General features: G+C 50.1%; 1 protein-coding gene across 2 annotated transcripts in view; it reads left to right on the top strand.

The window, feature by feature from the left end:
• LOC132677295 (xanthine dehydrogenase/oxidase) overlaps positions 1-26,110 on the top strand; it is a 57,798-nt gene that overhangs the window by 11,996 nt on the left and 19,692 nt on the right. The window contains exons 5-20 of one of the 2 annotated variants that reach the window (XM_078444823.2): positions 1,246-1,372; positions 2,318-2,379; positions 5,480-5,548; positions 5,877-5,963; positions 7,096-7,237; positions 9,600-9,692; positions 10,296-10,447; positions 11,498-11,591; positions 12,946-13,055; positions 15,363-15,547; positions 17,334-17,508; positions 19,223-19,306; positions 20,762-20,931; positions 23,023-23,146; positions 24,759-24,878; positions 25,346-25,442. In XM_078444823.2, the coding sequence (XP_078300949.2) occupies positions 1,246-1,372; positions 2,318-2,379; positions 5,480-5,548; positions 5,877-5,963; positions 7,096-7,237; positions 9,600-9,692; positions 10,296-10,447; positions 11,498-11,591; positions 12,946-13,055; positions 15,363-15,547; positions 17,334-17,508; positions 19,223-19,306; positions 20,762-20,931; positions 23,023-23,146; positions 24,759-24,878; positions 25,346-25,442 (1,891 nt within the window). Of the gene's footprint in view, positions 1-1,245; positions 1,373-2,317; positions 2,380-5,479; positions 5,549-5,873; positions 5,964-7,095; positions 7,238-9,599; positions 9,693-10,295; positions 10,448-11,497; positions 11,592-12,945; positions 13,056-15,362; positions 15,548-17,333; positions 17,509-19,222; positions 19,307-20,761; positions 20,932-23,022; positions 23,147-24,758; positions 24,879-25,345; positions 25,443-26,110 lie in introns of both variants that reach the window. The other variant, XM_081795200.1, reaches the window with a different exon arrangement.

Raw genomic sequence — 26,110 nt, 5'->3', positions numbered from 1 at the left:
ATATATGCCAGGCACTGGAAATGCAATATTTTAGCAATTTTATTTAACATAAGTCCCAGGAGAGACTCTGAAAAGACAATAATAATGATGATGATAATAATAATAATGTAATATGGAGAATCTCCTTGAACGAAAAATCTTGCATAAAAATCTTCTATATGACACATTTCCAAATTCGTATGTCCCCACTGGACTTCAAGGGTTTCCTTCACTTAAGAATGTAGTGATATTCCAGTTTGGAAAAAAATGTGTTCATCTGTTATTTTATTATTATTATTTTTTTAATGTTTACTTATTTTTGAAAGAGAGACAGAGACACAGTGTGAGCGGGGCAGGGCAGAGAGAGAGACACACAATCTGAGGCAGGCTCCAGGCTCCGAGCTGTCAGCACAGAGTCTGATGGGGTCCTCAGACTCACAAATCGTGAGATCATGACCTGAGCCGAAGTCAGAGGCTTAACTGACTGAGCCACCCCAGCACCCCATGTTCATCTCATTCTTAATAAACGCTGATTGAGGGGCGCCAGGGTGGCTCAGTTGGTTAAGCCTCTGACTTCGGCTCAGGTCATGATCTCACAGTTCTTGGGTTCGAGTCCTGTGTCGGGCTCTGTGCAGACAGCTCAGAGCCTGGAGCCTGCTTCGGATTCTGTGTGTCCCTCTCTCTCTGACCCTCCCCTGCTCACACTCTGTCTCTGCAGGTCTCTGAAAAGTGAATAAACATAAAAAATGTTTTTAAACTGCTAATTGATTTGGATTGCAGGCTAGTGCATTAAAAGAATATGACACAGCTCTTCCATTCACCATGTGCGATTTTGGCTAAATCTTTTAAAACTCTGGGCCTGCTTCGTCCTGTGTCCAATGCAGAGAATGGAGGGTGAGAAGTCCTTCCGGTTCTACTGGTCAGTTTTCTTTGAAGAGGCTTTTCTGTGAATAACTAGCATCGGTCGACTACCTGTTATGTGCCAAGTATGATAATGTCAAGGGTGTCATGTGAATTATGTCATTAAATCCTCACCACAGCCCCAGAGATAAGTACTAGGGTGGTCGTCATGATACAGATGAGGGGCCTGTGGCTCCCGAGAGGGTTGGTAACCTGGCCAAGGCCACAGTCAGCACTAAGACTGACTTTGTGCAGTGACTGCTACCCCACGCCACCTGTCGACGTGGACTGGCTTCAGCTGGGTCATCTAGAGAGCCTGAGAGCGTTTGTGCCAATGCATATGTGTACGTGGTCTGTCCCTTTTAGGAGAGAATTGCCAAAAGCCATGGCTCCCAGTGCGGGTTCTGCACCCCTGGCATCGTCATGAGCATGTACACGCTGCTCCGGAACCAGCCTGAGCCCACCATTGAGGAGATCGAGGATGCCTTCCAAGGTACGGGCCTGGAGGCACAGCCTAAGGGGTCGAATAGCAGCTGGGGCTTTGCGGAGGTTAGGGAAGGGCCAGAGTGTCAGCCAGGAATGGGTTGGGAGATGGGACACTGCCTTTTGGAGGAAAGGCTCAGGTACCCCAGCGTGGTGGCTACGGTCTGCTGGGAGCTTAGCCCTCTCTGAGTTTGAAGAACACTCACATGGTCTGGAGACCTCCTGGGTCTCCTGCCTTAGTGTTCATCTTCCCGAGGTGTCCTTCAGCGCTCGGATGGGGTGGCACTGCCTGGTTGGCACAGGAGGAGATCATGTGGAAAATTCCACAGAGGCTAGTCATGTGGCTTCTATTCTTCTCAGCTTTTATTAGACAGGATCCTGCAAAGGCCATTTAATGAGGAAGGTGGCTGTGATTCTGAGCCTTGGGCAGGAACTGGCTTCCCACTTGGTCTTTTGTGAATGGGCCCAGAACCCTGGGCATGGTGTCTGTGCCTCTGAATTGAACAGAGAAGACTTGCGTCCTTTCACCATTTCAATTCATCATCGACTCAATCAGTTGTATTGAGTCCTATCATATGTCAGGCACTATACAAGGTACAAGGGACACAGGGATGTCCCAGGGGATGAAAGATGGTCTCTATGCTCACGGAGTTTGCAGTCTGAATGGGAAGAGAGACTATAATGTAGTTTGATAAACTCATTGAGAAGGCCATGACCAGACACCAGGGGAGCGCTCAGAAGACACCTGATTCGGTCTGGGCAGTGTAGGAAGGCTTCCTGGAAGAAGTGATAGATGTTTTGAAGTCAGAAATACGAGGAGGAGGACAGGGTGTTCCAGGCAGAGACAACAGAATATGTAAAGTGAGTATTCAACTGAGCCAGGAGTAAAGTCACAAGCCCCTCACCTGCCCCCGGTGCCTGTGCTGACAATGCAGCTTTGTCCCTTGGCCCACAGGAAACCTGTGTCGCTGCACGGGCTACAGACCCATCCTCCAGGGCTTCCGGACCTTCGCCAGGGTAAGTGGGGGCTCTGGGACAGCTCCTCAAGCAGCGACACTCCAAAATCCCAGTTGGCAGGGTGCAAGGGCCCCTGGAGGAAGAGGAAAAGGGGGGATGGCCAGCTGGTGGATCTACCTGCATTGGACTCTGTTGTCTTTGTTCCGTCCACGTCAGTAGCACGAGGACTTCCCTTCCAGGGAAGGCTTGTTCCTGGAAGAAGCACGATGCCCAAGGCTAATTTCCTCCAGGGCATTTGGGTCTGACAGTGCTCTTGTGGCCCAGGTGCTGAGCCCTGGTGTTAAGTAACAACCCAGCCCACCCCGCAGCTGCGCCTCTCCTCCTTCCTCTCCCAGCTGCTTTCCGTGGTTGGCACCCTGTGGGGCCTATAAACCTGCTAATGAGGTCTCCAGACAGTGTGTGAATCCCTGCAGTGTTCGTACACCTCCGAGGGAGAAGTCTGGGGCTGGCTGTGCGGGCGCTGATTACATAAACACGACACACACCTGCCATCTGCCAGGGGAGGCGGACAGAGGGCTGGCCTCTCCCTCCTTGGCTTCTCTCCCCAGCTTCTACCTGGCCCCCCAACAGGGTCGAGTTGACTCTGACCCCAATCAAACCGTCTCATCTCAATTTAATTTTGGGTTGGGGGCAGAGTCAGATGCCTTTCACTGACCTTTCGGGGTGCTACATTAGGAAAAGGATATTGTATCCAGATGACCACAAAGAGTGGAGACACAGACAGAGCCTATGGGAGGGAGGGCAGCCCACTCTGCTGAAGGCGTTTGATGACAAAGAACAAGGAGGTGCGGATTTAAATGAAAAAGATCCAAAGACTCCTCCAGTCTTGGAGTCTGCAGACCTGGGTTCAAATCCTAGTCTTTCACTTACCCAATGTATGACCCTGGGCAATTTCCTTGTTTCTCAAATGGGGATTATAATGGCACATACAATATTATAACGTTATAATAATACATATATAATTGTAATAATATTACGAAATTATAATAATGCCTATAATAATTCTTATAGTGTTTGTGGAAAGTACTTCTTGTAAAGCCCTTAGAACAGTGCCTGGCACATCTTAAATATTAAGTATTTCTTCTCTCACGCAATATTTGATCTACATAAATTGCTCAAGCTTCCCTGAGAGCCAAGGATTGTTAATCTCGCCCACGTATTTATTTCTTAAGAGGCTTCTCAAAGAGCTACAATCTTATCAGCCCTCCTACTTTCTGAAAAAGTGAAGGGCTTTTGAGTGTAGTAGATGGTTATGTCCCTTCTCAGGGTTGGAGTTTTATCATCGTTGAAATGGTCCTCGACCAGCTGCCAGGCGGTGTAGAGCTGAGTGGCCTGAGCTCCCCAAATGACTCGCACACAGGGTGTGCTCAGAAGCTCATGCACACCAGTCGTTGGAGACCCCTGTCCCCAAGGTCTTATTCAGAGCCTTTGAACTCTGACTTTACCCACCATTCTAACAAACCTGCCTACCTCATTTTCATGCCCATAGCACACATTAGGTAAGTGAGGAGGATTTGCCAGAAGGAGGCACACTGTTCACAGCAAGAAATGGCACTGTCCATCTAGCAGCAGGGAAGGAAATGGAGGAACAGTAAAACGAGCACAAGCCTAGTAGTCTAGTACGCTGAGAAAAGGAGAAATCTCTCCAGGGGAGAAAAACCCAGCCTTATCCAACCTCATTGACATTAGACATTGAGGGAGTGACACATTATTGTACATCCCAGTAATTTATGTCATGGCCATGGCAATGGATTATCAAGAAGAACAATGTCAGGAAGAATGAGCTGACACTTCATCCGGAAAGGGTACTTTGGGGAAATATATCCTTCCCCCGCCAAGCACCGGGTGAGCGAGGCCGATGGCTTGCTGTATGCAGGTTCCCTCGCTTTGGTTAGGGCCTGGTGATTCTCCTGCATCACCCCTCTCCAGGAAGACAGGTGAGAAGAGACACTACAGGGACATTTATTTCTTCCAGAGGAAAAGGCAAGGCCGTGGTGGGAGGGTCCAGAGGAGACAGCACTGTGACGTCCAAGGCAAGGCTGTGAGTGCAGAAGGTGGCTGTGCACGGGGCAGCACGTGCAGGGACTGAGGCCAGGGCAGGGTTCTCTGTTGGTGACAGGTCTAACAGCACTTTCTTAAAGGCCATACTTTCAGCCTCCGTGGCCCTTTGGGGACTTTCCTGGGCCCACTAGTGGGGGTGTGACTCATCCCTTGGGAACTGGCAGCACGGAATGGTGTTTCCCATGATTCAAGTGCAGAAGGGCCACCCCAGACCTGCTGCTGTAGAAACTGGCTGCCTTGGAGGGGTGCCCGGGGCAATGTCTGGGAATTTCTCCCACCTTTGTCTCTGAGCATGATTCCATGATTCTAGAGTGTCTCCCAGGTCCTGAGCTGAGACTCCCGTCTTCTCAGGATGGATCACTCAGGTGGACCCACCCTTTCCCCACCCTCATTTCCTTCGTTCTGGGAGCTCTACCCTGTGCTCTGCCCCTGGCACCCTGAAAGATCTTGAGCTAGTCTTTCCCCAGGGAGATGGGTCATCAGACCTGTACCCATCCTCAAGCATAGGATCACAGTGAGGAGGGAAGTATGTCTAGCTTTCGTGAGGTCATCTGGCACACTGGCTGGACACCTCTTTGAACCCAACACTGGGCCCAGACATGCTTTGAAGGAGCTCCACAAGACCCCAGCCTGGAAAGAGGCCATCCGGGCCCCCTCAGAGCTTGACTGATGTAGAAGTAGAGGCTCTTGGGGGCCCAGAGAATAAAGGGAGAAAATGGAGCTAAAGATATGTTTTGGTAGAGTAGGACTTAGCTTTAATAGAGACATTTTCTCAAAATTTCCTGGTGCTTCCAGGAGAGATCTTACTTGTCTAGTCATGAGTGACTTAGTCTCCATCAACCAAGAAAGGGAGAGTGGTTAGAGCAGAGGTCTTCCGTCTGCGCAGAGGTCAGTGGAATAGGAGCGGCTGGCGGCTGTTTCTACTGATGCTGGCACAGCAGCAGGCCTCAATTTCGTTGAATATTCACGATCCAGCATCTGTAGCTTCTGTGCAAACTCTTTGCAAATATTTCTGTGTGAATATCTGTCATCTTTCTAGGATGGTGGGTGCTGCGGAGGAAGTGGGAACGACCTGAACTGTTGCATGAACCAGAAGACAGACCACAAGGTGAGTGGGACCTCCTTTCTCTGGAAGCCTGGGGGCCAATCTCAGATCCAAGGAGCAGCAGACTTTCTTCACAACCTCAGCAGTGCGGCCAGAAGAGGAAACGTTGATGCCCACCCTGAGTGGGGGGTGAATGTGCACATTAGCCCCGGGGCCTCTGGCGAGACCTCCTTGTTCCTGCCTCCCAGGAGCAGCACGGCCCCCCGCCAAGCCTGCTGGGGTGGGGGTGGGGAGGTGCAAACAAGCTCGCTTGGACAAAGGATTGGGTAGATCATACAGGCGTTTTAGAGGAGGAGATGAGGTATCACTCATCTGTTCCCTTTCCCAGCAGATCACTCTCTCGCCATCTCTATTCAACCCGGAGGAGTTCATGCCCCTGGATCCCACCCAGGAACCCATCTTCCCCCCAGAGTTGCTGGTAGGTGATGCCCCGCGGAGAGGCCCCGCTAAGTCTGTGTGCCATGAGCCCCTGGAGACCCACTTTATTCATACCAATGGGGACCTTTGTGTCCTTGTCCTTTGGGTTTTCCTTTCTCCTTCTGACACTGGAGGTCAAGTCCCTCTGTCACATACTCCCAAAGGGACCCACACTTGTCGCACACATGTCACTCTGAGCACAGAGAGTGGATCCCTCCAGGACCCTGTGCAGAGTAACAGGTGCTCCAGAAGCATCTGCTGACCTGGCTACGTCGGGTGTAAAAGTAAGTCCCTTAGCACCCATTCTCCTCCTTGCAAGCAGTCCATTATTTTACAAACCAACAACAAAGAAGCAAAGCTGTACTCAGAGGGCACAATGCATGGCTTGCTGCTCTGGTTTAAGGGCACTCTCACACCCACCCTCCCACCGTGACGATTCTGCTTCTTCGCTCCCACATTCATGGCAAGGAAAGAATCGTGCCTCTCTCTAAGTTCCCGAGTGCAGATTCCCTGGGGGTGTTGAGCACATGAAGACAGCCTGTTGAGTCCAATGGGACAGAAGGAAGGGCTTTGGGGCAGGCCACCGGCACACCTTTCTCTGGATCGTGCAACCTTGAACAAACTGTCAGTTTGATTTGGGGTTTCTCTCGCCCAGCCCCACGTCACCCCTCACACACTAGAACCAGCCTCTGCTGCGTTCCCTCCTGACACCCCTTCCTTTGCTACCTCGTCCCCCCCACACCTTGTCCACTGCACCTGCTGGGGACAGCGGGGGTGGGGCAGGGGGCACTGCACTGAACCTGGGCTTTTGGTCAGAACAGTTCAGGTCACCTGGTGGCAGGTGAAGGTCCCATAACGTCCTGGGTCCTCAGGTTCATCCCGCACCTGTGAAAGGTGGGGCTAACGATGCTTCCTCCCCGGAGGTCTCCTAAAGCCTAAGTGAGATCATGTGTGTGCCACGTCCTCCCTGCCTCAGTACGTGCAAGTTCCCCTCCCTTCTCCCCGGACCTGGATCCTCGTTCTGAATTCAGTATTGAACGGATCAGTAGAAGACTAGACCCCTTTGGGGACCTAAATTCATCAGGGAATGGCCGTAGGAAGGAGACTGTGTGGCAAGAAACTACATTTTCCAGAGGCTGAAAGATACTCCTCAGAAGCAGCTGCGTTTTGAAGGCGAGCGAGTGACCTGGATCCAGGCCTCAACCCTGCAGGAGCTGCTGGACCTCAAAGCCCAGGACCCCGAGGCCAAGCTGGTGGTGGGGAACACGGAGATCGGTGAGAGCGGGCCCGGCCTGCAGCCTGCAGGGGGCCAGTCTGCCTGGGCAACCCCACGCTGGCTGTGTGTCCTCAGGAAACTTGCTTTTCCTCCCCTGGCCCTGGTTCCCATTATATACAGGGAGGAATAACACCTCCTCAAAGGGCTGTTCTGAGTATTGGATGAGATCCTTACTGACCGCTCTCCGGAAACACGTCGGGTGCCAGCTATGTGCCGGGAACTGTGGGAGGAGCTGGGCTACCCAGATCAGTGTCTTCGTTCGTTCTCTGGAGTACCTCCCAGTGGAAGTGAGGGGGGAACAGTGGAAGTCAAGGTTCTAGGCCAGTGACAGATGCTAGGGGTTCCAGAAATGACATTCTCTCGTCCCCCACTTTTTCTGGGGGGTGATGTGGTAAAGGGAAAGGAGAGATGTGCCAATGTGACTGTGTCTGTGTTGCCAACAACTGTGGCCACCGGCCCTGTTCCTGCCACCACCTGGGACGTGAAGCTCACAATACGTGAATGGGCCAGGGTGGCTGGGGAATGTGTAGCTCTCTTCCCCAGTGCTCGAAGGGATGGAAGCAGAGGTGCCCAGGTCGCTGCTAATGTCCATCCGTTCCTGGAGCTGGCTTGGCCCTTTTCTCCTTTGCTGGCTCCCAAGCCCAGGGAGGCTCCAAGGAGAGGATCGTGGCATAGCCAAGGTCTTAGAGGACCTCTGGTTTCGGGGCAATCGACATACTTTTAAGCCACCACAACCATCCTGTGGGAGACTCCTGGCTGTTGTTCTGGAAAGAGTCCCCTGGGTCCTGGGTTTTTGTTGGATCTGAGGACACAGAGAGGAGGGCCTGGCTTGGCTCTAAGCTAGCAGAGTACAGATGCGGCCCCGGCCCCGTGAGCACAGGTGTGGTACAGAGACCCCAGCTGCAGTAACGTGGACACGTGAGATGTGCCTCAGGTGATGTGGTCCTGAGGGTCTGCGTAGCTGTGGCCCTGGGGTCCAGGGCAGCAGGAGTTAAAGTGGAGGACGACTGTCTGGAAGAGTCTTTGATCTCCTTTGACATGTGACATGTTCCTTGTCATGGGTCACCTAACATCCTGGACCCAGTTAGATTCTAATAGAAGGGAATCCATAAACATTTCATGAGCTCCAAGTGAGAGGGAATTTCTTACGACCACTCCCTCTGCCTCACCCCTTCTCCCTTATATATACACGCAGCAGTGTAACCACTGACAGCCAGGGTAGGGTGCTGGGGAAGCCGGGCATAGAGAGAACCTTGTCAAGACAGGCTGCGGATGGCCTTTGTCTGCAGTCTTTATCCTGGGAACCGGTATTCAAACAGGCCAGACTCCGCAAAGCCTGGGCCACCCACCAGACACTCTGAATAGCCCCCGAGAGGGTGGGGAGGATGGGCAGACATTTCTTTTTGAACCTTCCCAACTGTAGGTCTGTGGGAGGGGCTGGAGGGGCAGAGCTAACCAGGTCTCAGGAACAGAACAGAGGGGCGTCTGCTCACAGACCTTTCTAACTTGACAGAAGGCCGGTAGAGACGTGTGGTCCTGCAAAGTCCTGCTCAGGCAGGTGTCGGGGACCAGGAGGCAGATTTGATGTTTTCTCTCTCAGACGATTTTCCTTTTTGTCTGAATGCTAGACTTTCGTGTTATTAGGACTATTATACCCCAACTCTAAGAATTGTCTGTTCTTAGCTGTGTAATGTGGGCAAGAGCCTCACCTTCCTGTGCCTCAGTTTCTCTTCCTATAAACTGAAAATCACAGTATCTCCCAAGGCTATTGTGAGGATTTAATGAGTTAAAACATGTAAAGTGCTTACACAGGTTACTGACATATTTTAGCATGCTGCAGCTTCATCTATTATCCCCCACCCCTGTCCCATACACAGACACACACTCACACACACAGGTTAATTCACATTTCATCTCATTTAACACTAAAAGATACGTCAGCAGGGCCTACGGTGGTTCCATGTGTGCGAAGTGTGTATGACAGGATCAAGCAGGCTCTCCTTACTGAAGAGCAGAAAATCTGAAGGTGTTGAAGGTCCAAGCACAGAGTCAGAAAGCTAAATTTAAAAAAAAGGAAGGTTTTCTGGGTGATAAAAGAAATCAAAAGGCAAAAAAGAATTTCATCTCATCTGAATTCCACTAGGATTTTTGGGGGGAGGGAGAGAAAGACAAGTTTGCCGGCTGATAGTGTGGAAACCGCACTGAACCCCACATCTTATCTCCTGCACCTGCCAGTCCTAAGACACCCACAGAGCATGATGCGATCGTGAATATGTCATAGGTCCTGTGTGCGTGGTGGGAACAATGCCGAGGCCCGCCTGGTAGAAGCCTGTTAACTTCGGGTTTCTTGTTTTTCTCGAGGCATTGAGATGAAATTTAAGAATAAGCTGTTTCCTAAGATGGTCTGCCCAGCCTGGATCCCTGAGCTGAATTCAGTGGAGCATGGACCTGAGGGTAAGGAGGGGTTTGCCCTGAGCCCACGGAAGGCTGTGATGCTGCGGATGGGTCCCTTGGGAGGGGTGGCCGGTGCCAGGAGAGCCTCTCCTTTGGCTCCGCGGCCACCTGCTTCTCCTGGAGCTGCCTTGCGTGGGGAGCAGGGACCCCCTTCATTGCCTTCCTCCACTGAGCATCTGTGGCAGACTGCCAGTGGGCAAGGGGGCTGTGAGATTCTCTACAGTCATTCTCAATCCTGGCTCCACATTAGAATCGCTCACAGGGGGAGGGGGTCAGTGCTGGGAGATCTTGGGCACTTTCAAAAAAAAACAGGACTTCTCCCTCAGAGATCTGATTTTATTGAGATGACAACCACTGGTTTAGAGAAGTGAGCATTCTGGTTGTAGGATCAAGAGGGCTGTGGTTCAGTCCTGGCTGGTGTATTAGCTGGGTGGCATGGGGCAAGTCACTTCACCTCTCTGGGCGTTAATTCCTCATCCTTATAAGGATGTGAGAGCTGGTTCATCGTCACTCAGGTACCAGTAAAGCATCGTAGGGGCTGTGTGTCCAAATGTTTTCTGAACTGTGAAGGGAATCGCTGTTTTTCTGCGCACGTGTTCCCAGGTATCTCCTTCGGAGCCTCGTGTCCCTTGAGCTTTGTGGAAAAGACGCTGCTCGATGCAGTCGCCAACCTTCCTGCCCACCAAACAGAGGTGTTCAAAGGTGTTTTGGAGCAGCTGCGCTGGTTTGCTGGGAAGCAGGTCAAGTCTGTGGCGGTGAGTCCCTGTTCAGGAGCCCTCAAGGCTGAGGTCATGGGGCCTTTTGTCACAAGGCAGATGCGTTAGTCTGTCCTCTGCTGAAGATCTGGTGCGCCCCAAACTCTAGTGCTTAGAACTTGTGGGGTGTTTGTTAAAAATGCAGTTTCCTGGGCACTGCTCTCAGAGATTCCGACTCAGTAGGGCTGGGATGGAGCCCCAAAGGTGCTTCTGGGGAAGGGGGCCTGCGGGTCACTCTTGGAAACACATGCTGTGTGCCTCAGTCTTTACCCCTGAGGTTGGCAAGATGGAGCCTCCTGCCCACCTTGTTCCTGAACTTGGCCGAAGCTATCAGCAAGTGGTTGAGAGATTGAGCCAAATGTAGTCTTGGACTACCTTTCATCGTTGGGGGGAGAGCCAGAGGTAGACACCCCCAGAGAGGAGGGAGGGGTCCAGCTGTTGACTGTTCACAACTAAACTCCAGACTAGCCCCCAGGTTCCCCATTTGCTAGCGGCATTCACACACCCAGGACCATCGGCGGCTCACAACAGCTGACGGTGTAGGGTAGGCGGGGGTGGGGGGGGAGGGAAGGAAAGCCACCCCATCCATTCTATTTTGTTGTTTTCAATTAGAACAAAACCCAAAGGAAACAGCCCCCACCCCGTTCCTTCACCCTACCCCAAGCACCTGACACCTCTGATTGTGGCTGAGTAGACAGAAGCTCAGAAAGCTCCACTAAATTCTGCAGCTGGGTGGGGATCTACTTCCAGGAAGTATTTGCTTGCATCATGTGATAAACCACCTCAACCCTTTCAGAAAAAGTTTGGATGAAACTGAGCAGATTTCAAGGAGCTGACCCACATTACCGACGAGTAAATTTTAGAGCTGAGATCCAATCCCAAGTGTTCGGATCTCAGGTTTTGCACGTGGTTCTGGATGCTTGAGTTACGCCGGTCTTGTGCCTTCAGCAGGCAGGTGTCCCCCACCTGCCCTGTGTTCTGCAGCCTGCTGTGAGAGCAAGGTTTTCCTGGGTGGGCTGGGCTCTCACGCACACTCTCTGCTTGTTCTAGTCCATCGGAGGGAACATCATCACCGCCAGCCCCATCTCTGACCTCAACCCTGTGTTCATGGCCAGTGGGGCCAAGCTGACCATCGTGTCCACAGGTGAGAGCTACGTCATGCAGAAGTCAGGAAAGAGGGCCCCACGGGGGAGAAGGCTCACAAGATAGGTGACTTTTTGGAGAGACAGGGCCCACAATTCAATGACCCAGCCGTCCTAAGGTTTGGATCCCTGGGAACTGCAAGGGAGATATACCCAGATTGGGGGCCAGGAGAGCCAGACCATTTCCTTATTAAGAATTCCCAACAGGATCTGTCACCTAGAAGCCTTACCTAGTAGTGTGCTAGAGCCAGAATGCACTGGCTCACCACAGCCCACAGCTGGATTTTCAGGGAGTCTGTGAGTGTTTGATAGACATGGCCATTATTAAAAATTGAATTGTAGAAACTTACAATAAAATAAATTACATTAAAAATAAAGGTAATAAGTGCTCAAAATTCATCACGTCCTAATATTTGAGTTTATTTTACTATTGCCCATGCCCTTAGAGTTATTCCCATCTGTTATATCTGTAGAGTGGAAATGCTAAGTAATGATATGCTGCTATGCACCGTCCTTGTTGGAGGGTCCTCGAGACCATCCCAGTTTTGATGACTCCTCGGAAGTCAGGGAGGACTCCCAGCACTCAGCCTATCGTCATACTCATGGCTATGACTTATTAAGTGGGAGGACACAAAGTAAACTTGGCAAAGTGAAGAGGGACCTGGGGCACAGTCTGGAGGAATCCAGGCACAAGCTTCCAGAGACTTCTCCCGGTGGCGTCACACAGGACACACATCATTCCCTCAGTCACAAGCTGCATTGTGATAACACACGTGAAGTGTTGTCTGCCGGGGAAGCTCGTCAGAGACTGAACAGCTAGGGCTTTTTGGGGGGTTGTTTGCGTAGCCCTTCTTGGCAGGTACCAAAAGCCCAGGCACCCAGACAGAAAGCAGATGTTCAGCATAAACCATGCTGTTTGTATGAACAGTTTAGACACAGTCAGTCATCTTATCGGGGAATCTGCTGAAATGCAAGTTCCCAGAAGACAGCCATGGCCAACCATTGTAGGCAGTCCTTTCAGAGGACAGCAGGCGTGTCATGTCAACTCTTTGCCACCCTCTTTCCAACTTCATGTTCACTGATGTCACTCCGGGAGCCTGAAATTGGCTATGGTGGGAGTATTGACCGTAGAAATTAGCAAGTACTGCAAATCTGGACTCCCTCCGCCCACACATAGTCCATTGTTAAACATTCACCAGCACATCCCTGCGTAAGGATTTTAGATGGAGGACCTTGGCCCTAATTGTGCCAGCACTGCCCTCTGACTGTGGGTACCAGAGACCAGGATGGGGAATTTACCGGTGCCTCGTTCTCTGCTTTCTCACACTGGCTGCTCTGCATCCGGCCTGTGTACAGGCACCAGGAGGACGGTTCGGATGGATCACACCTTCTTCCCCGCGTACAGAAAGACCCTGCTAGCTCCGGAGGAGATACTGCTTTCCATCGAGATCCCCTACAGCAGGGAGGTGAGCTGCTCAGGAGCGTCCCATGTCACTCTTACCGCAGCGAGGCTCCAGACAAGAGACCAGAGTCTGCCTCGGGGACCAAGCTCAGCATCTCTCAACTTTAACAAAGTCTCTGAACACTGCCTTTCACCAACCATAGTGTTCTCTGGGCAATGAAGAGCTTCAGGGCAGGGAAGAGGGCATTCCATGGACTCATGGCACGTGATCATGGGCAAATCGTTTCAGATTTCTGAGCCTCAGCTTCCTCGTCTGTAAAACGGACACAGTGTTACCTACCCGGGAGGTTATCGTGTGGATTGAAATCAGGAATGCCTAAGTTTCCAGGCCGATGTCCAGAAACCAGTGGGGATCTCCATCTGGTAGCTAGCAACATGATTTCAAGAGCACATCCAGCCACTGAGCACTTCTGTCCCAGGTCAGAGGAGACTGGGGCTTGCACGCTGAGTGGAGGGGCTGCCCGTGGGTCAGGCCCACACATGTTGATGAGGTGTTTATTTGCTGACCTTGCTCTGAGTTGGCGTGGTTGCATTTCTGCTCATGGGAGGTTTTTCTGTCCTGTTGAGGCAAGTCTGGGCACTTCTGGCTGCCTCGCTGTTGTTCCTGGGGGCTCGTGGTGGCGTCACCAGGTGCCTTTCTCTCCTCCCTCACCAGCTACACATTCCATAATGGGCCGTGTAGAAAACTGATCTGTGTGAGGCTGGGAAAGCAGCTGTGATGGAGAGTATTAGGAGTTTTACCCAGGTAGCGCTTGAGCGCGCGTTACGAGGCATGTTCGCCCATGCTAATTTTGGCCCCCTTAATGAGAATGCTAAATAAATTAGAGCCATGATGTCCCTGAGGTGGTTTCTTACTGATTTTCTAGCTTGTCCTTATAGACCATTTTGAGCAGTGATTCCCAGACTTTTTGTATTTCACAGATCAGTAAATTTTCCTCTTTTTAATTATGAGTTGGAGAAGGGAGGAGGGAACAGGCATACAGGAGTCCAGTTTTTATTTTGCCAGATAGGGACATTAGCCAAAAACATTTCATAGGGGCGCCTGGGTGGCTCAGTCAGCTAAGCTTCTGACTTCAGCTCAGGTCACGATCTCACGGTTCGTGAGTGCAAGCCCCACATCGGGCTCTCTGCTGTCAGCACAGAGCCCGCTTCAGATCTTCTGTCCCTCTCTCTCTGTCTCTGTCCCTCCTCTGCTCATTCTGTCTCTCTCTCAAAAATAAATAAATACACTGAAGAAAATCTTTAAAAACAAAAACCATGTCATGACAGAAAGGAGATTTTAATACCCAGAAGTAGGGAGGATTTCTCAAGAAAGGACAGCTGCCAATCTGACACTGACATGGCGTGGCACCCCAGTGGACACGTCACCGTGGACTGGCACAGTCCTGTTCCAGAACCAAGCGCAGACTCCAGGCTCACGGTCCCGGGGCCATGCTTGACATCGGGAATCCGGACTAGCGTCATGGTCAGGAGGAAGCCCGATGACTTCTTCAAACAGAAGCTTGTGGCCAGTGTGGGCGTCCACAGTGAGCCTCGTTGGGCTTTCTCAACAACGCTTCCCTTAAGCCTCTGCCTTTGACGTTAATCAGAATTTGCGGTGCCAGCTGGTTTCAGACCTCAAGCAGAACCTGGCCAGAAAGGGCTTGATATGAGATCGTTCTTACCTGGAAAGCGACTCACGCAGCCCTCCTATCCTGACAGACAGGGCCTGCCTGGAGCCCAGTGGGAAATGTGTGGTCAAAGCACAAAGGGAGCTAGTGTTTCATAGTGTGGTTCATTCTTTCAGGAAGCAAGGTTTCTAACCGTGAACAATAGACCAGTGGGAGAGACAAGCTAGAGAGAGCACGTGCACAGGCGTGGGTGAGGGTGCGTTTCACACGCCCGGTGGCATCTCGTTGTATCTGCTCGAGAGGCAGTTAAGCCAACAGAGGTTTGGGCACAGCCGAGAGGCTGGGTGGGCTCTGAAGCTGGGCGCCAGGATGGGAGGACTGGGGGCTGGGGGACCCTGAGCAGCCTTTGTGAACATGTCTTTCCTCTTCCCAACCCTGCTCTCCTTTTCCTTGACTTTGGGTGTTCCTGACCGACAGGGGAAATCTCTCCCCTTTCCCAGCTTCTGGGAGTGTTGTCCGGGCCTCGTGCTGAGCACGGGACAGTCGGCGCCGCCCACATCTTTGAGTCCCACTGGCAGCCCCTTGCGGGGTTGCCATGGCCCTGTCCCTTCACCTGCCCTTTCACCCCCGTGCTTCAGCCTCACCATCTGCAGTTGTGGCAAATGCAGGGGAGAAGCAGGAACCTTTCTCTTGTTTTGCAGGGTGAGTATTTCTCAGCCTTTAAGCAGGCCTCTCGGAGAGAAGATGACATCGCCAAGGTGACCAGCGGCATGAGGGTCCTGTTCAACCCGGGAACCGCGCAGGTGAAGGAGCTGGCCCTTTGCTACGGCGGAATGCACGACAGAACCGTCTCGGCCCTCAAGACCACGCGGAAGCAGATAGCAAAGTGAGAGCTGCCGGCAGAGTGAAACGACCAGTGCCGCTCCGACTCCCGCAGTGCTGCTAGCTGCCGGGACTGCCGGCGGCGTTACTCTTGCTGCCGCTACAGCCATGACTTCCGCCCTTACCGGGGTTACCGCTGCTGCCACCCTGGCTGCCGCTACCCGTAGCTCGATTCCTGGTAGCATGGCTGTTGCTGCGCTGGTTCCACCCTGCCTGCTACGGCTCCGCTGCTCTTGGTACCGCTGGGCCCGCCGTTGCTGCGGCCACGAGCGGCCACCGTTGCCACTGCTCTCACGGCTGGGCCTCTACTGCAATTACTGCGGCTGGCACTACTCACACTGGTACTGCTGCTTCTGTTGCTACTCTTCCCGCTGCTGTCACTGCTGCTGTTTCTGCCACCGTCTCTCCTTGGACTAGTGTTGCCGCTGTGCCTTCCACAGCTGTTCCCAGCGATGCCACCACTGCAGTCTCTCTACCGCTGATGCTCGTATTGCGGCTCTATTCTTCCTGCGGCTCCTCCCGAGAGTACTGCCGACAGCGTTGCTGCTGCCACTGTGTGAATGCTGTTGCTGCCACCGTTGTGTGTGTCCCCACCGTGACTCTCGCCACGACTCACGGTCGTGCCTCTGCTGCTCCTCCCGCTACTAGTCACCAGCGCTGCTGCTACGGCTCTCACCACTGTTCCTCTTTCCACGACTTCTACGCCTTCTGCTTTTGCTTCTACCACGGCTGTTACTTCTGCTGCTCCTGTTCCGGCCACTGCTAGTATCCCTCCTGCGGTATTGCTGCTGCCCCTCCCGCTGCACTCTGACTGGGGCTACTCCTACTACTATGGCTAGTGTGTGACAGCAGTTATCCCGAGCCCTTCCCCGGCGCTGGCCTCTGTAACGCTGCCAATAACCAGATGGATAAATAAGGCTTACGTTTGGCGTTTGGCGTTTGGCTCTTTGGTTCCGATGCCTGGCTCCAACACTTTCCAGACGGCTCAGAGAAGTCAAGTTACAAATCTTCCCGTGCCTCAGTTTCCTCATCGGTAAAGGAGTATACAGATTTTCCATGCTACATTTTTACATGGAAATGAAAAGTGATCTTTCGTAAAAAGCACGGAGGACATTGCTTAGGGCGTTATAAGGACTGAATAGATTTAGTTAGTATAATTTTGTGGTCGTTTTAACATTGTGTCTATTTTTATTTGTATTATTTCTGTATGTATGTATTTATTTATATTTATTTTTATATTTTAGCGAGAGACAGAGAGAGAGAGAGAGAGAGAGAGAGAGAGAATCTTAAGAAGTGGGGCTGACCTGAGCGGAAATGAAGAGTTGGGTGCTCAACCGACTGAGCCATCAAGGCACCCAAATTGTGTCTAGTTTTAAATTTTAGGAAACTGAGGGGTGCCCGGGTGCCTCACTCGGTTAAGTGTCTGACTTTTGCTTGATCTCAGGGTCATGATCTCAGGGTTCATGAGTTTGAGCTCGCATCGGGCTCTGTGCCAACAGTGCTGAGCCTGGAGCCTGCTTCAGATTCCTAGTGTCCCTCCCTCTCTGCCCCTCCCATGCTTGACTTGCATCTCTCTCTCTCAAAAACAGAGAAACATTGAAAAAAGTGTTTTAAAAAAGATGAGGAAACTAAGGCTCAAGCAAGTAACTTACCTAAAGTTACACAAGTATAAGTATCCAAGCCAAATTTTGAACCAAGTTTCATATGACTACGGCCCTGTGCCTACCACCCCACACAAGTGATTCTGATGGCTGAGTAGGAGCGCTCTCCCGCCTTCTGCTCTCTGGCAGTTTCTGGAACGAGGAGCTGCTGCAGAACGTGTGTGCGGGCCTGGCGGAGGAGTTGTCCCTGGCCCCCGACGCCCCTGGCGGCATGGTGGAGTTTCGGCGTACCCTCACCCTCAGCTTCTTCTTCAAGTTCTACCTGACAGTGCTTCAGAAACTGGGCATACAGAACTCGAAAGATGTGAGTGTGGGGTGTGGGCAAGATACAGACTCTCTGCAGGACTTTTGTTTGGGAATTTAGGAAGCCAGTCTGAGGGAGGGGTACGGTGGACCAGGTGGTAAATTGGCTTCTCCCTTCTGACATCTAAGGACAGAGGAGCCTTTGCTCCAAGGACACACGGCCCAGGGAGCCACATGGAGATGGGAACCAACGGGATGGTCGAGAGGCAGAACACTGAACTGGGCGTCAACGACTAGGGTTCTGGTCCCTCCCTTGAAACTTGAATAGGTCACAACTCTCTTTAAATCTCAGTTGGGAAATCTGCTGATCTGGGTGGTAGACCAGATGATCCTTTTGACAGGCTAGCTGTTTCAACTGTGGTTTTGTAGTTAGAATGGAACGTGGAGTAAGATGAGAAGGTAGAGGGTGGAATGAGAATGTAATGGGTGCTGCTGCAGTCAGGAGACAGTGGTCACGGAGAGGGTGTGCATTCTGGAAAGGGTATGGCTGAGCGGAAGCCCAGCTCCCCATATTGGTTCAGTAAGCATTTACTTTGCACCGTCTATGCATAACATTGCACTTGGCCCCGGGGGCAGCCTCGTGTGGGAGAGAACGTGATCACTAAAGGCCAGCCTAGAGTGACAACTGAGCAGATGGCGTGGGGAGTGCAAAGGAGAGAAGCTTCCACAGATGTGGGGACCGCAGACAGAAATCCCTCTTTAAAAATCATCCCTAATAGCTTTCTTCTTTTTCTTTTTAAAAAGCATTTGTTTATTTATTTTGAGAGATAGAGAGAGAGAGTCCATGCATGCAAGTGAGCGGGCAGGGGCAGAGAGAGAATCCCAAGTAGGCTCTGCACTGACAGCACAGAACCCAACGTGGGGCTCGACCTCAGAACTGTGAGATCATGACCTGAGCTGAAAGCAAGGGTCAGATGCTTAATTGACTGAGCCACCCAGGCACCTTGAGTAGTTTCTGATTATAAGAGTAATACATTTCCTGTGGCAAACTTAAAAACACAGAAATATATTAAAAATTAAAATAGAAAATAAAAAACATTTCAACTTTTTATAAAAAATTAAATACTTTTTTTATTACTTTTCTTTTTAATTAAATAGCTTTTCTCTCAGATTCTAGAGGAAACCACTGCTACTAGTCTTGCTTTTTCCTCTGATCTTTTTCCTACATTCATTTGTCCATCTTCTGTCATTCTCTCTTTTCTCTTTCTTTCTATCTCTCCTTCCATCCCTCTCTCTACATACCTGTCGTCTTCCTATCTTTTGATCTGGACACATCATTTTCTAAACAGATTTAGGGTCATGCTGCATATAGAGTTTTCCATTTCCCCTGATTCTGTTGAGATTATATTGTGCGCATTTTCCATATCATTAAATATTTCCCATAGAAATGAGGAGGAAGAAGGTTTCCAGCAAGGCAAGGAGAGAGAGAGAGAGCAGCGTGAATAAATGCAGGAGGGAGGGAAACCATTTGGTGTGTTGGAGGAAGCACAAACATTCACCATGCAGGCTGCAGGGGTGGGAAGGGGCCCGAGGCTGTTATAAAATGCTGGGCTCTCAGAGCCCACGTTCTGATGTTGAGATAGATCCAGCCGGCACGAGGAGTGTACGATGAGGAGGTGAGGGGAACAGTTGTTACTGTTGCCACTTGGGGACAACCAAGGGTGGGATCAATGATAGAACTAGTCATGATCACTACTGTTAACTTACCTCCACAGAAGTGCGGCAAGCTGGACCCCACCCATGCCAGTGCCACCTTACTCTTTCAGAAAGACCCTCCAGCCAACGTCCAGCTCTTCCAAGTGAGTATACCTGATGTATGGCTGATATCACAGGCCCTTGCAGGGCACATCAGATGATGCTGACCTTTGGTGAATGACTGACTTGAGTCGTATGTAGGTGCTTAAAGCTCCTACTGCTTTGCATAAATATCCGGTGAAGAAAATGGGAATCGTATTAATGTCAATGAAGCTCTTTTCCTCCTTCCGTACCTAAATTTTGTCTCTCTTGAGATTACTCTCATCTTCACCTGCTCCTTAAAGAATAAAAAAAAACCTGTTGTCCTGATTTTGTCTTTTCTGGTGCCTCTGTGGGGCTGATGTGCAAAGCCAGGAGTTCTCCTGGCCATAACAACAAAACAACAACTTTCTGTCAATGGCAAGTTTTTGAGAAGCACTAGGTAAAGGGTTAACTTTCTCTGTAGACACTTTGGGTTTTGTGGGCCCTATAGTTTCAGTTGATGCTCCTCAACTTTGTCATTATAGCATAAGAGCAACCAGAGGTAACACGTAAATGAATGTGTGTGGTATGTACCAATAAAACTTTATTTATAGAAGCAGGCAGTGGGCCAGATTTGGCCCACAGGCCACAACTTGTGGAACCATGCAGTAGAGGCTAGTGGTCCAGAGTGTGAACTCTGGGCTCCACTGCCAGGACTTGAATTCAAACTCTGCCAGTTTGTAACTGTGTAACCTTCGACAAGTCACTTCCTCTCTGTGGCTTTTGGGCAAGTTAATTATGCCCACCTGCAAGTGTCCCTATGATGGCACCTGTTTCCTAGGATGGTTCTGAGGATTAAATGTGTTAGTAAAAGTAAATAGCTTAGATTAGCTCCTGGGATATATTAAATACTCAGTGACATGTTAGCCATTATTATTATGTCTTTGAAAAACCACATACAACAGAATTTTGTTACAAATCCATTTTGGAACACTTTGGCAAGTACAGAAAGATATAAAGAAGAAACGAAAATGACCCCAAGATCCCACCTCCAAGAGAAAATCATGATATTTTTGTTGACTTCTTTCCTTTTTTTCCTTTGCATATATGGACATTGACATGCTATGTTTATAACATACATATTTTTCCTACAAAATTCAAATCATCATACGCACACACAATGTTTTATGTCCTGTGTTTACATGTAATGTGAACATTCTTGCCTTCTAATTTAAAGTCTTCAAAAGTATGTCTTAATAGTTGCATACTGTTTGATTGGATGCACGTAGCACCAGCTTTTTACTCCACCCCCCATGAGTGCACATTGAGGTTCTTCTTTAGTTATTTATTTTTCCCCCCGTATGGGGACACTGTGACCACCTCGGCTCTGCTGGTCTGTTCCTTTGCCCTGTGTCCCTCCTGCCTCCTCCGTCTTCACTCAGGTTTGCTTTGGCCTGAAGCTCCCTGCAGTTTCCCCAGGCCTGTAGGGAAACAGTGTCTTATGCAGCTCAGCTTGACTGATGACCATGTTGTTCCAGGAGGTGCCCAAGGGTCAGTGCGAGGAGGACATGGTGGGTCGGCCCCTGCCCCACCTGGCCGCGGCCATGCAAGCGTCTGGGGAGGCCGTGTACTGTGACGACATCCCTCGCTACGAGAATGAGCTGTCCCTCCGGTTGGTCACCAGCACCCGGGCCCACGCCAAGATCAAGTGAGTGGAGTAAATATCCTGAGGGAGGAGGGTGCTGGGAAGCTCCTCCAGGGCCTTCCAGTCTAGAGAGGGACTGGGAACTCACCTGAAAACCAGCCTGGAGAGGAGCGGGAGAGGTTAGGGACTCAGTGGTGCCTGGCAGGGTGAGGGGATGCTGTTGGAGGCATAGGCAGGGGCCAGAACAGGAGAGCCTCGGAATGCTGAACCGGGACATTGCATTTGAGCCAAAAAGCAGTGAGGAGCTTTTAACAGGAGCAGGTCAGCTCTGCACTTTGATATTGGGCTAAACTTCAATGCAGTATTTCAGGAGAACTTGAGTCAGCACTAAGGGGAAGAGCGTGGCGTTAGAGTCAGACCGACCCGGGATCGAGTCTCTGTTCCAGTGTTTACCAGCTGTGACCTTGGCCTGGGATGCCTAAGCTCACAGTGTCTCTATTCATAGCCGGGTGTTTTCATGATGATCAGTGACAGAGTCTGCAAAGGACCTAGCAGAGAAGAGCCACCTGTGCCCGTTTGTTGAATTTGGAGAGCCCAAATGACAGGCATCCCCACCTCTATAATAATAGCAATACCCAACACTCATGTGGCACTTAATATTTGCTGCGGCCTTTAAAGCATTTTCCATACATTGGCAGCTTTACTCCTCACAACAACCCTACAGGCAGGTCCTGTTATGATCCCCATGTTCCAGATGAGGAAGCTGAGGCACAAGGGCGGTAAGTTACGTGCCCGAGGTGACAGAGTTGGTAAGCAGCCAAGCGGGAGTTTGAAGCCAGGCAGCATTAGCAGCCGAGCTGTGCTGCCTCTTGATGTTCAGGCCAGAGACTGCATTGATCTCCTGGTGGGCATCAGACACATATCCTGTTGAACAGAGCAGCTAGGAGAAACCCTCCCTTGGGCGCTGCCACTGCTTGGATTAGGGATCCCGTCTCCCCATCATTGGTTTTTCCCTCTGGCGCTCCTAGCTGCCTGGAGACAGGCTGCAGGAATGGTAACCTGGACACCGAGAAAACTTAACAGGTAAGTAAAGTCTTCTAGCTCTCTGAAAAAACTGTTTCAGACGATGTGGTTGCCATCTCTGGGGTAAATTCATTTGCTTTATCCTTGTCTTGAGCCCACACTGACCACACTGGCCACGATCCACATTGTCTACGTTCTTTGCTCCATCTGAGCGATGTGTGAATGGATGGAGGAGGGTGGGGGGCTCTGTAGTAACGGCAGTGACCTGGGCTTTCCCGGCTGCGTGCACTTGGAAAGAAGCGAGGACCTGGCTTTGGCTCTTCATAACCTAACCTCAGTCCTAATCCCACCTACGTTGCTCTCTGCTGGGTGACTTTGGAAAAGCTGCTCAATTTCCCTGAGCTTGAGTTGCCCCAAATGTAGAAGGAGGATAATGATGATGACGTTCTGGGCTCTGGTGAGGTTTGCCTGTTGGAAGTTGCTCGGCCCTTCAGAGTGGTTTCCATACCTTTCTGTGAGGTGCCTCTGCTCTATCTCCCCTTGGGGGCCCGGGCCAGAGTGAGCAGAACATAGTAGAGACTGTTATTAGTGAAACAGTCTCCAGGTGTTCTCCCTCTCGGGCCTGATGATGGCCGGGCTGCCCTGCTCTTCTGGGATAGCTTCATGAAGGTGGGGAGACAAATTTGGCTGTGTGACGATGTTCAGGGACATTCGATCAGTGGTGCAGCAAGGGCCCAAAAGTGATGATTCTGTGTGGGTATTAGCTGTGATGTGGGTGTGAGCTGGAGCTCTCAAGAGTAAATGCTACTCACTGTGATGTGGTTCCGTAGTAGAAGGTCCATGGGGGTGGGCCTGTCCTGTTCATTTTTTGTTCTCCACAGCACTCAGCATGGTGGCCTTCACAGGGTACGTATTTCATGAGCATTTGCAGAATAGGATAGGGTAGGATAGCCTATGGAATGTAGGCTAGGATAGAATACAGAATCTGGAAAGGATAGCATAGACTAGTGGATGGAGAAGGAAGGAATTTGAGTGGAGGAAAAATCAACATGAGGACAGTGGTATCCAGTTGGTGGTGGGTCTTCTGCTTCAGTTTCCCACCTGGGCCCCTCACTGTGCTCATTCTTGCAGGTCCATAGATACTTCAGAAGCTCAGAAGGTGCCAGGGTTTGTCTGCTTTATCTCTGCTGATGATGTTCCCGGGAGTAATATAACTGGAATTGGTAATGATGAAATGGTGTTTGCAAAGGATAAGGTATGTGTTGGATTTTGTTTTTAGATATGAAGTTAGTGGAATGGGCACTTGAGATTTAGTTTGCGCTCATTCCTCCAAATCCTTAATCTTAAAAAGATTACACATTGGTACATACTGTGGCCTTCATCGTGCAGGGCGATCAGTACAGGGATGGAATCGGTCTGGTGGCACTCTTAACTTTCACTTATGTTTACTTGTTTATTTCATTGTTGGTGGCTAGTTGCACATGTTAGGATGACTCCAGGCCAAACTGGTATTAAAACAAGACTGGTGATTATTTTTTAAACTGCCAGTTAGGTTTCAGGGGATAAATAGCTCCTTTGTGAAAAGAAAATAAAAATATGGTAAACAAACTACCAGAATAAAAATCACAATACTGTCACTATGTGTATTGAAAATTAACTTATACGAAAATTCATCTATTGCTGTCAAGCATATATGGAGTTTTGACACACACACGCACATAGACACGTTTTGAAACTTTCAGGGTGGAAGTCACTTGACAATTTTAATACAGTTCAAATGCAAATTGGAGATGAGTTGGCATTGCCTAAGGGCATATTCACTTTATTATTAATGTACAAGAGAAAGAGAGAATAAAAAACTACAACTATGAGACACAAGGACTCCATTTAACAAGAGAACAAATTGCTTTTGTAAATTTCGAGAATCTCTAAGACTACTGCTAACATGACGGTTAGTGAGAATTAGCTGGGATAAACCACCACAGCCCAATCAATTAAGTTAACAACTCAACTGGGTCCTCAAGAGACAACTATCAGAGACAGTATGGCTTTCTACTGTCAGAAACTCATATTGCAAAGTGATGAGTTGGACAATTTTTTTTTTGGTTCATGTTTGGGGATTTTTGGAAGAAAAATGCCTCTGAAGGAATGGAATCATTAAGTGGTGAGAAAATGACAATCATTGTTCTGAAAATCTAACAAAAACTGGTTTATTTATCAAGTCTGAGAACCAGAATTTGGGAACTCCTGCTTCTGGGCATTTGGATGAAGTGTAAGACATGATTGCTGCCTTTGAGAAACTTTTGGTGTAAATCTGGAAACAGAAATTCAAAGGGAGAGGGGTGCTAGAAAGAAAATGGAACTGGAAGCCAGGGCCTGAGATTTAGTCATGGTCTATTAATGAGCCAAGGCAAGACCATGATCTTGCCTTCTGGGTCTGCATCTCTTCACCTGAAAAACAAGGGTGTTGGAGTGCATCTGAGTCAACAAATAGACTTCATGCTTCCGTACCGTCCGTTCTGCTTACGGCGACATGACTAATCAATCACCACTTTCCATCCTGGGCAACTTCTCAACAAGCTGCCAGCGGTAAATCATGAAATTGGTCCCTGAGATAAAGCGAGTTTGCCATCTTGATACTCGTGATCTCCAAGTCCTAGTCCAGTTCCACTACTTCTAAATCCTCAATGAAGAAGCACATAATCCCAAACAGTAGGACAAAGACATGCCAAGATCCCAGAGGCATTCCTGGATGTCCCTTAAGGAAACTGTGGGGGCAAGGACTTCCTTCGCCTTTTGGGCAATCCAAAATCATTTGCTTCATGAGGAATGCATTATATGCTTTAACAGTTTGGCTCGGTTCCCAGGTGACTTGCATTGGGCACATCATTGGTGCTGTGGTCACCGACACCCGAGAACATGCCCAGAGAGCCGCTCAAGCGGTGAGAATCACCTATGAAGATCTTCCAGCCATTATCACAATAGAGGTAACTGAGAAAGGACTGCATGGGGAGGGGTGAGCCCCCTGTCCCTGGAGGCACCTTTACTGGGATACTTTAGAGGGGGCTGCAGCAGCATGTGGGATTCGATTAGACAGGAAGAGGTAAACCCTTCAGCCCCAGGATTGTGTGTTCTTTGGAAACCTTCCCCATCATGATCCCAGACTCAGTCTGCCAGAGGCCAGACTAGGTCCCTCCTTCCAATGCCAGCTCCCGTTGGTTCCTTGAGGGACTCTACTTTTCCTCAAGATCCAAGCGTGTCCAACTATCTCTGAGGAAATGGAGGCACATGGCCCCAGGCTACATGCAAGCTTACTTGAAGTCTGTGTAGGACCCTTGTACAGATGCCTGTGTGAGAAGAGGGAGGGTGGTTGCAACAACCTCTCTTCCCTCTGGTGGGAATGACCTTCCTTCTCCTGAAAGTCTGGTCACTGAATCGTCTTTGTGGTCCTCAGGATGCTATAGCAAAAGACTCCTTTTATGAGCCTGAGCTGAAGATAGAGAAAGGAAACCTCACGAAGGGGTTTTCGGAAGCAGACAACATTGTTTCAGGTACGGCCGTGCCATATAGTCCTGGGGTATGGGCTGGCCCTGGTTTATGAATTAAATTCAAGAGCTGGACCTTGAGTCCTGGAGCAGGGGAGTGAATTTTTAACAGAAGAGTCCTCCTGATGTTTGTAGCAAAATAGTGGACAATTGGCAGGGAAAGACCCTCTCTCATTTTTTTAAAATTTAAATGTTTATTTATTTTTGAGAGAGAGAGAGAGACAGAGCATAGGCTGGGGAGGGGTAGAGAGAGAGGGAGACACAGATTCGAAAGCGGCCTTCAGGCTCTGAGCTGTCTGCACAGAGCCCTACGAGGGGCTCAAACTCACCAATCAGGATATCGTGACTTGAGCTGAAGTAACGCTTCATTGACTGAGCCACCCAGGTGCCCCTAGACCCTCTGCCATCTTAATGTCCACCTCCTGTCTCCAGGTTACATATCTGTATGTGGTTCTGGGTAGCTGGGAGTGTGTGAAATTTAGAAGGCTGTCTGGGGAATTAGTGGCTACAGGTCCTGGCCCTCCCTGTGGGCAGCGGGGCACCCGTCTGCTGGTGACATCCCTTTGGGTATTGTTTCCTACATTGTCCATAGTGTATTCCTAAGCCACTGGTGAGTCATCTCTCCAACTGGCCCGATACCTTCCGTTCCAGAAGATGCTCTCATTTTTAGCTTT

This window comes from Panthera onca, chromosome A3 (assembly GCF_046562875.1).
Source record: "Panthera onca isolate mPanOnc1 chromosome A3, mPanOnc1 haplotype 2, whole genome shotgun sequence".
In the NCBI taxonomy this organism is placed as follows: domain Eukaryota; kingdom Metazoa; phylum Chordata; class Mammalia; order Carnivora; family Felidae; genus Panthera; species Panthera onca.
This window is presented reverse-complemented; position numbering and strand designations above follow the sequence as displayed.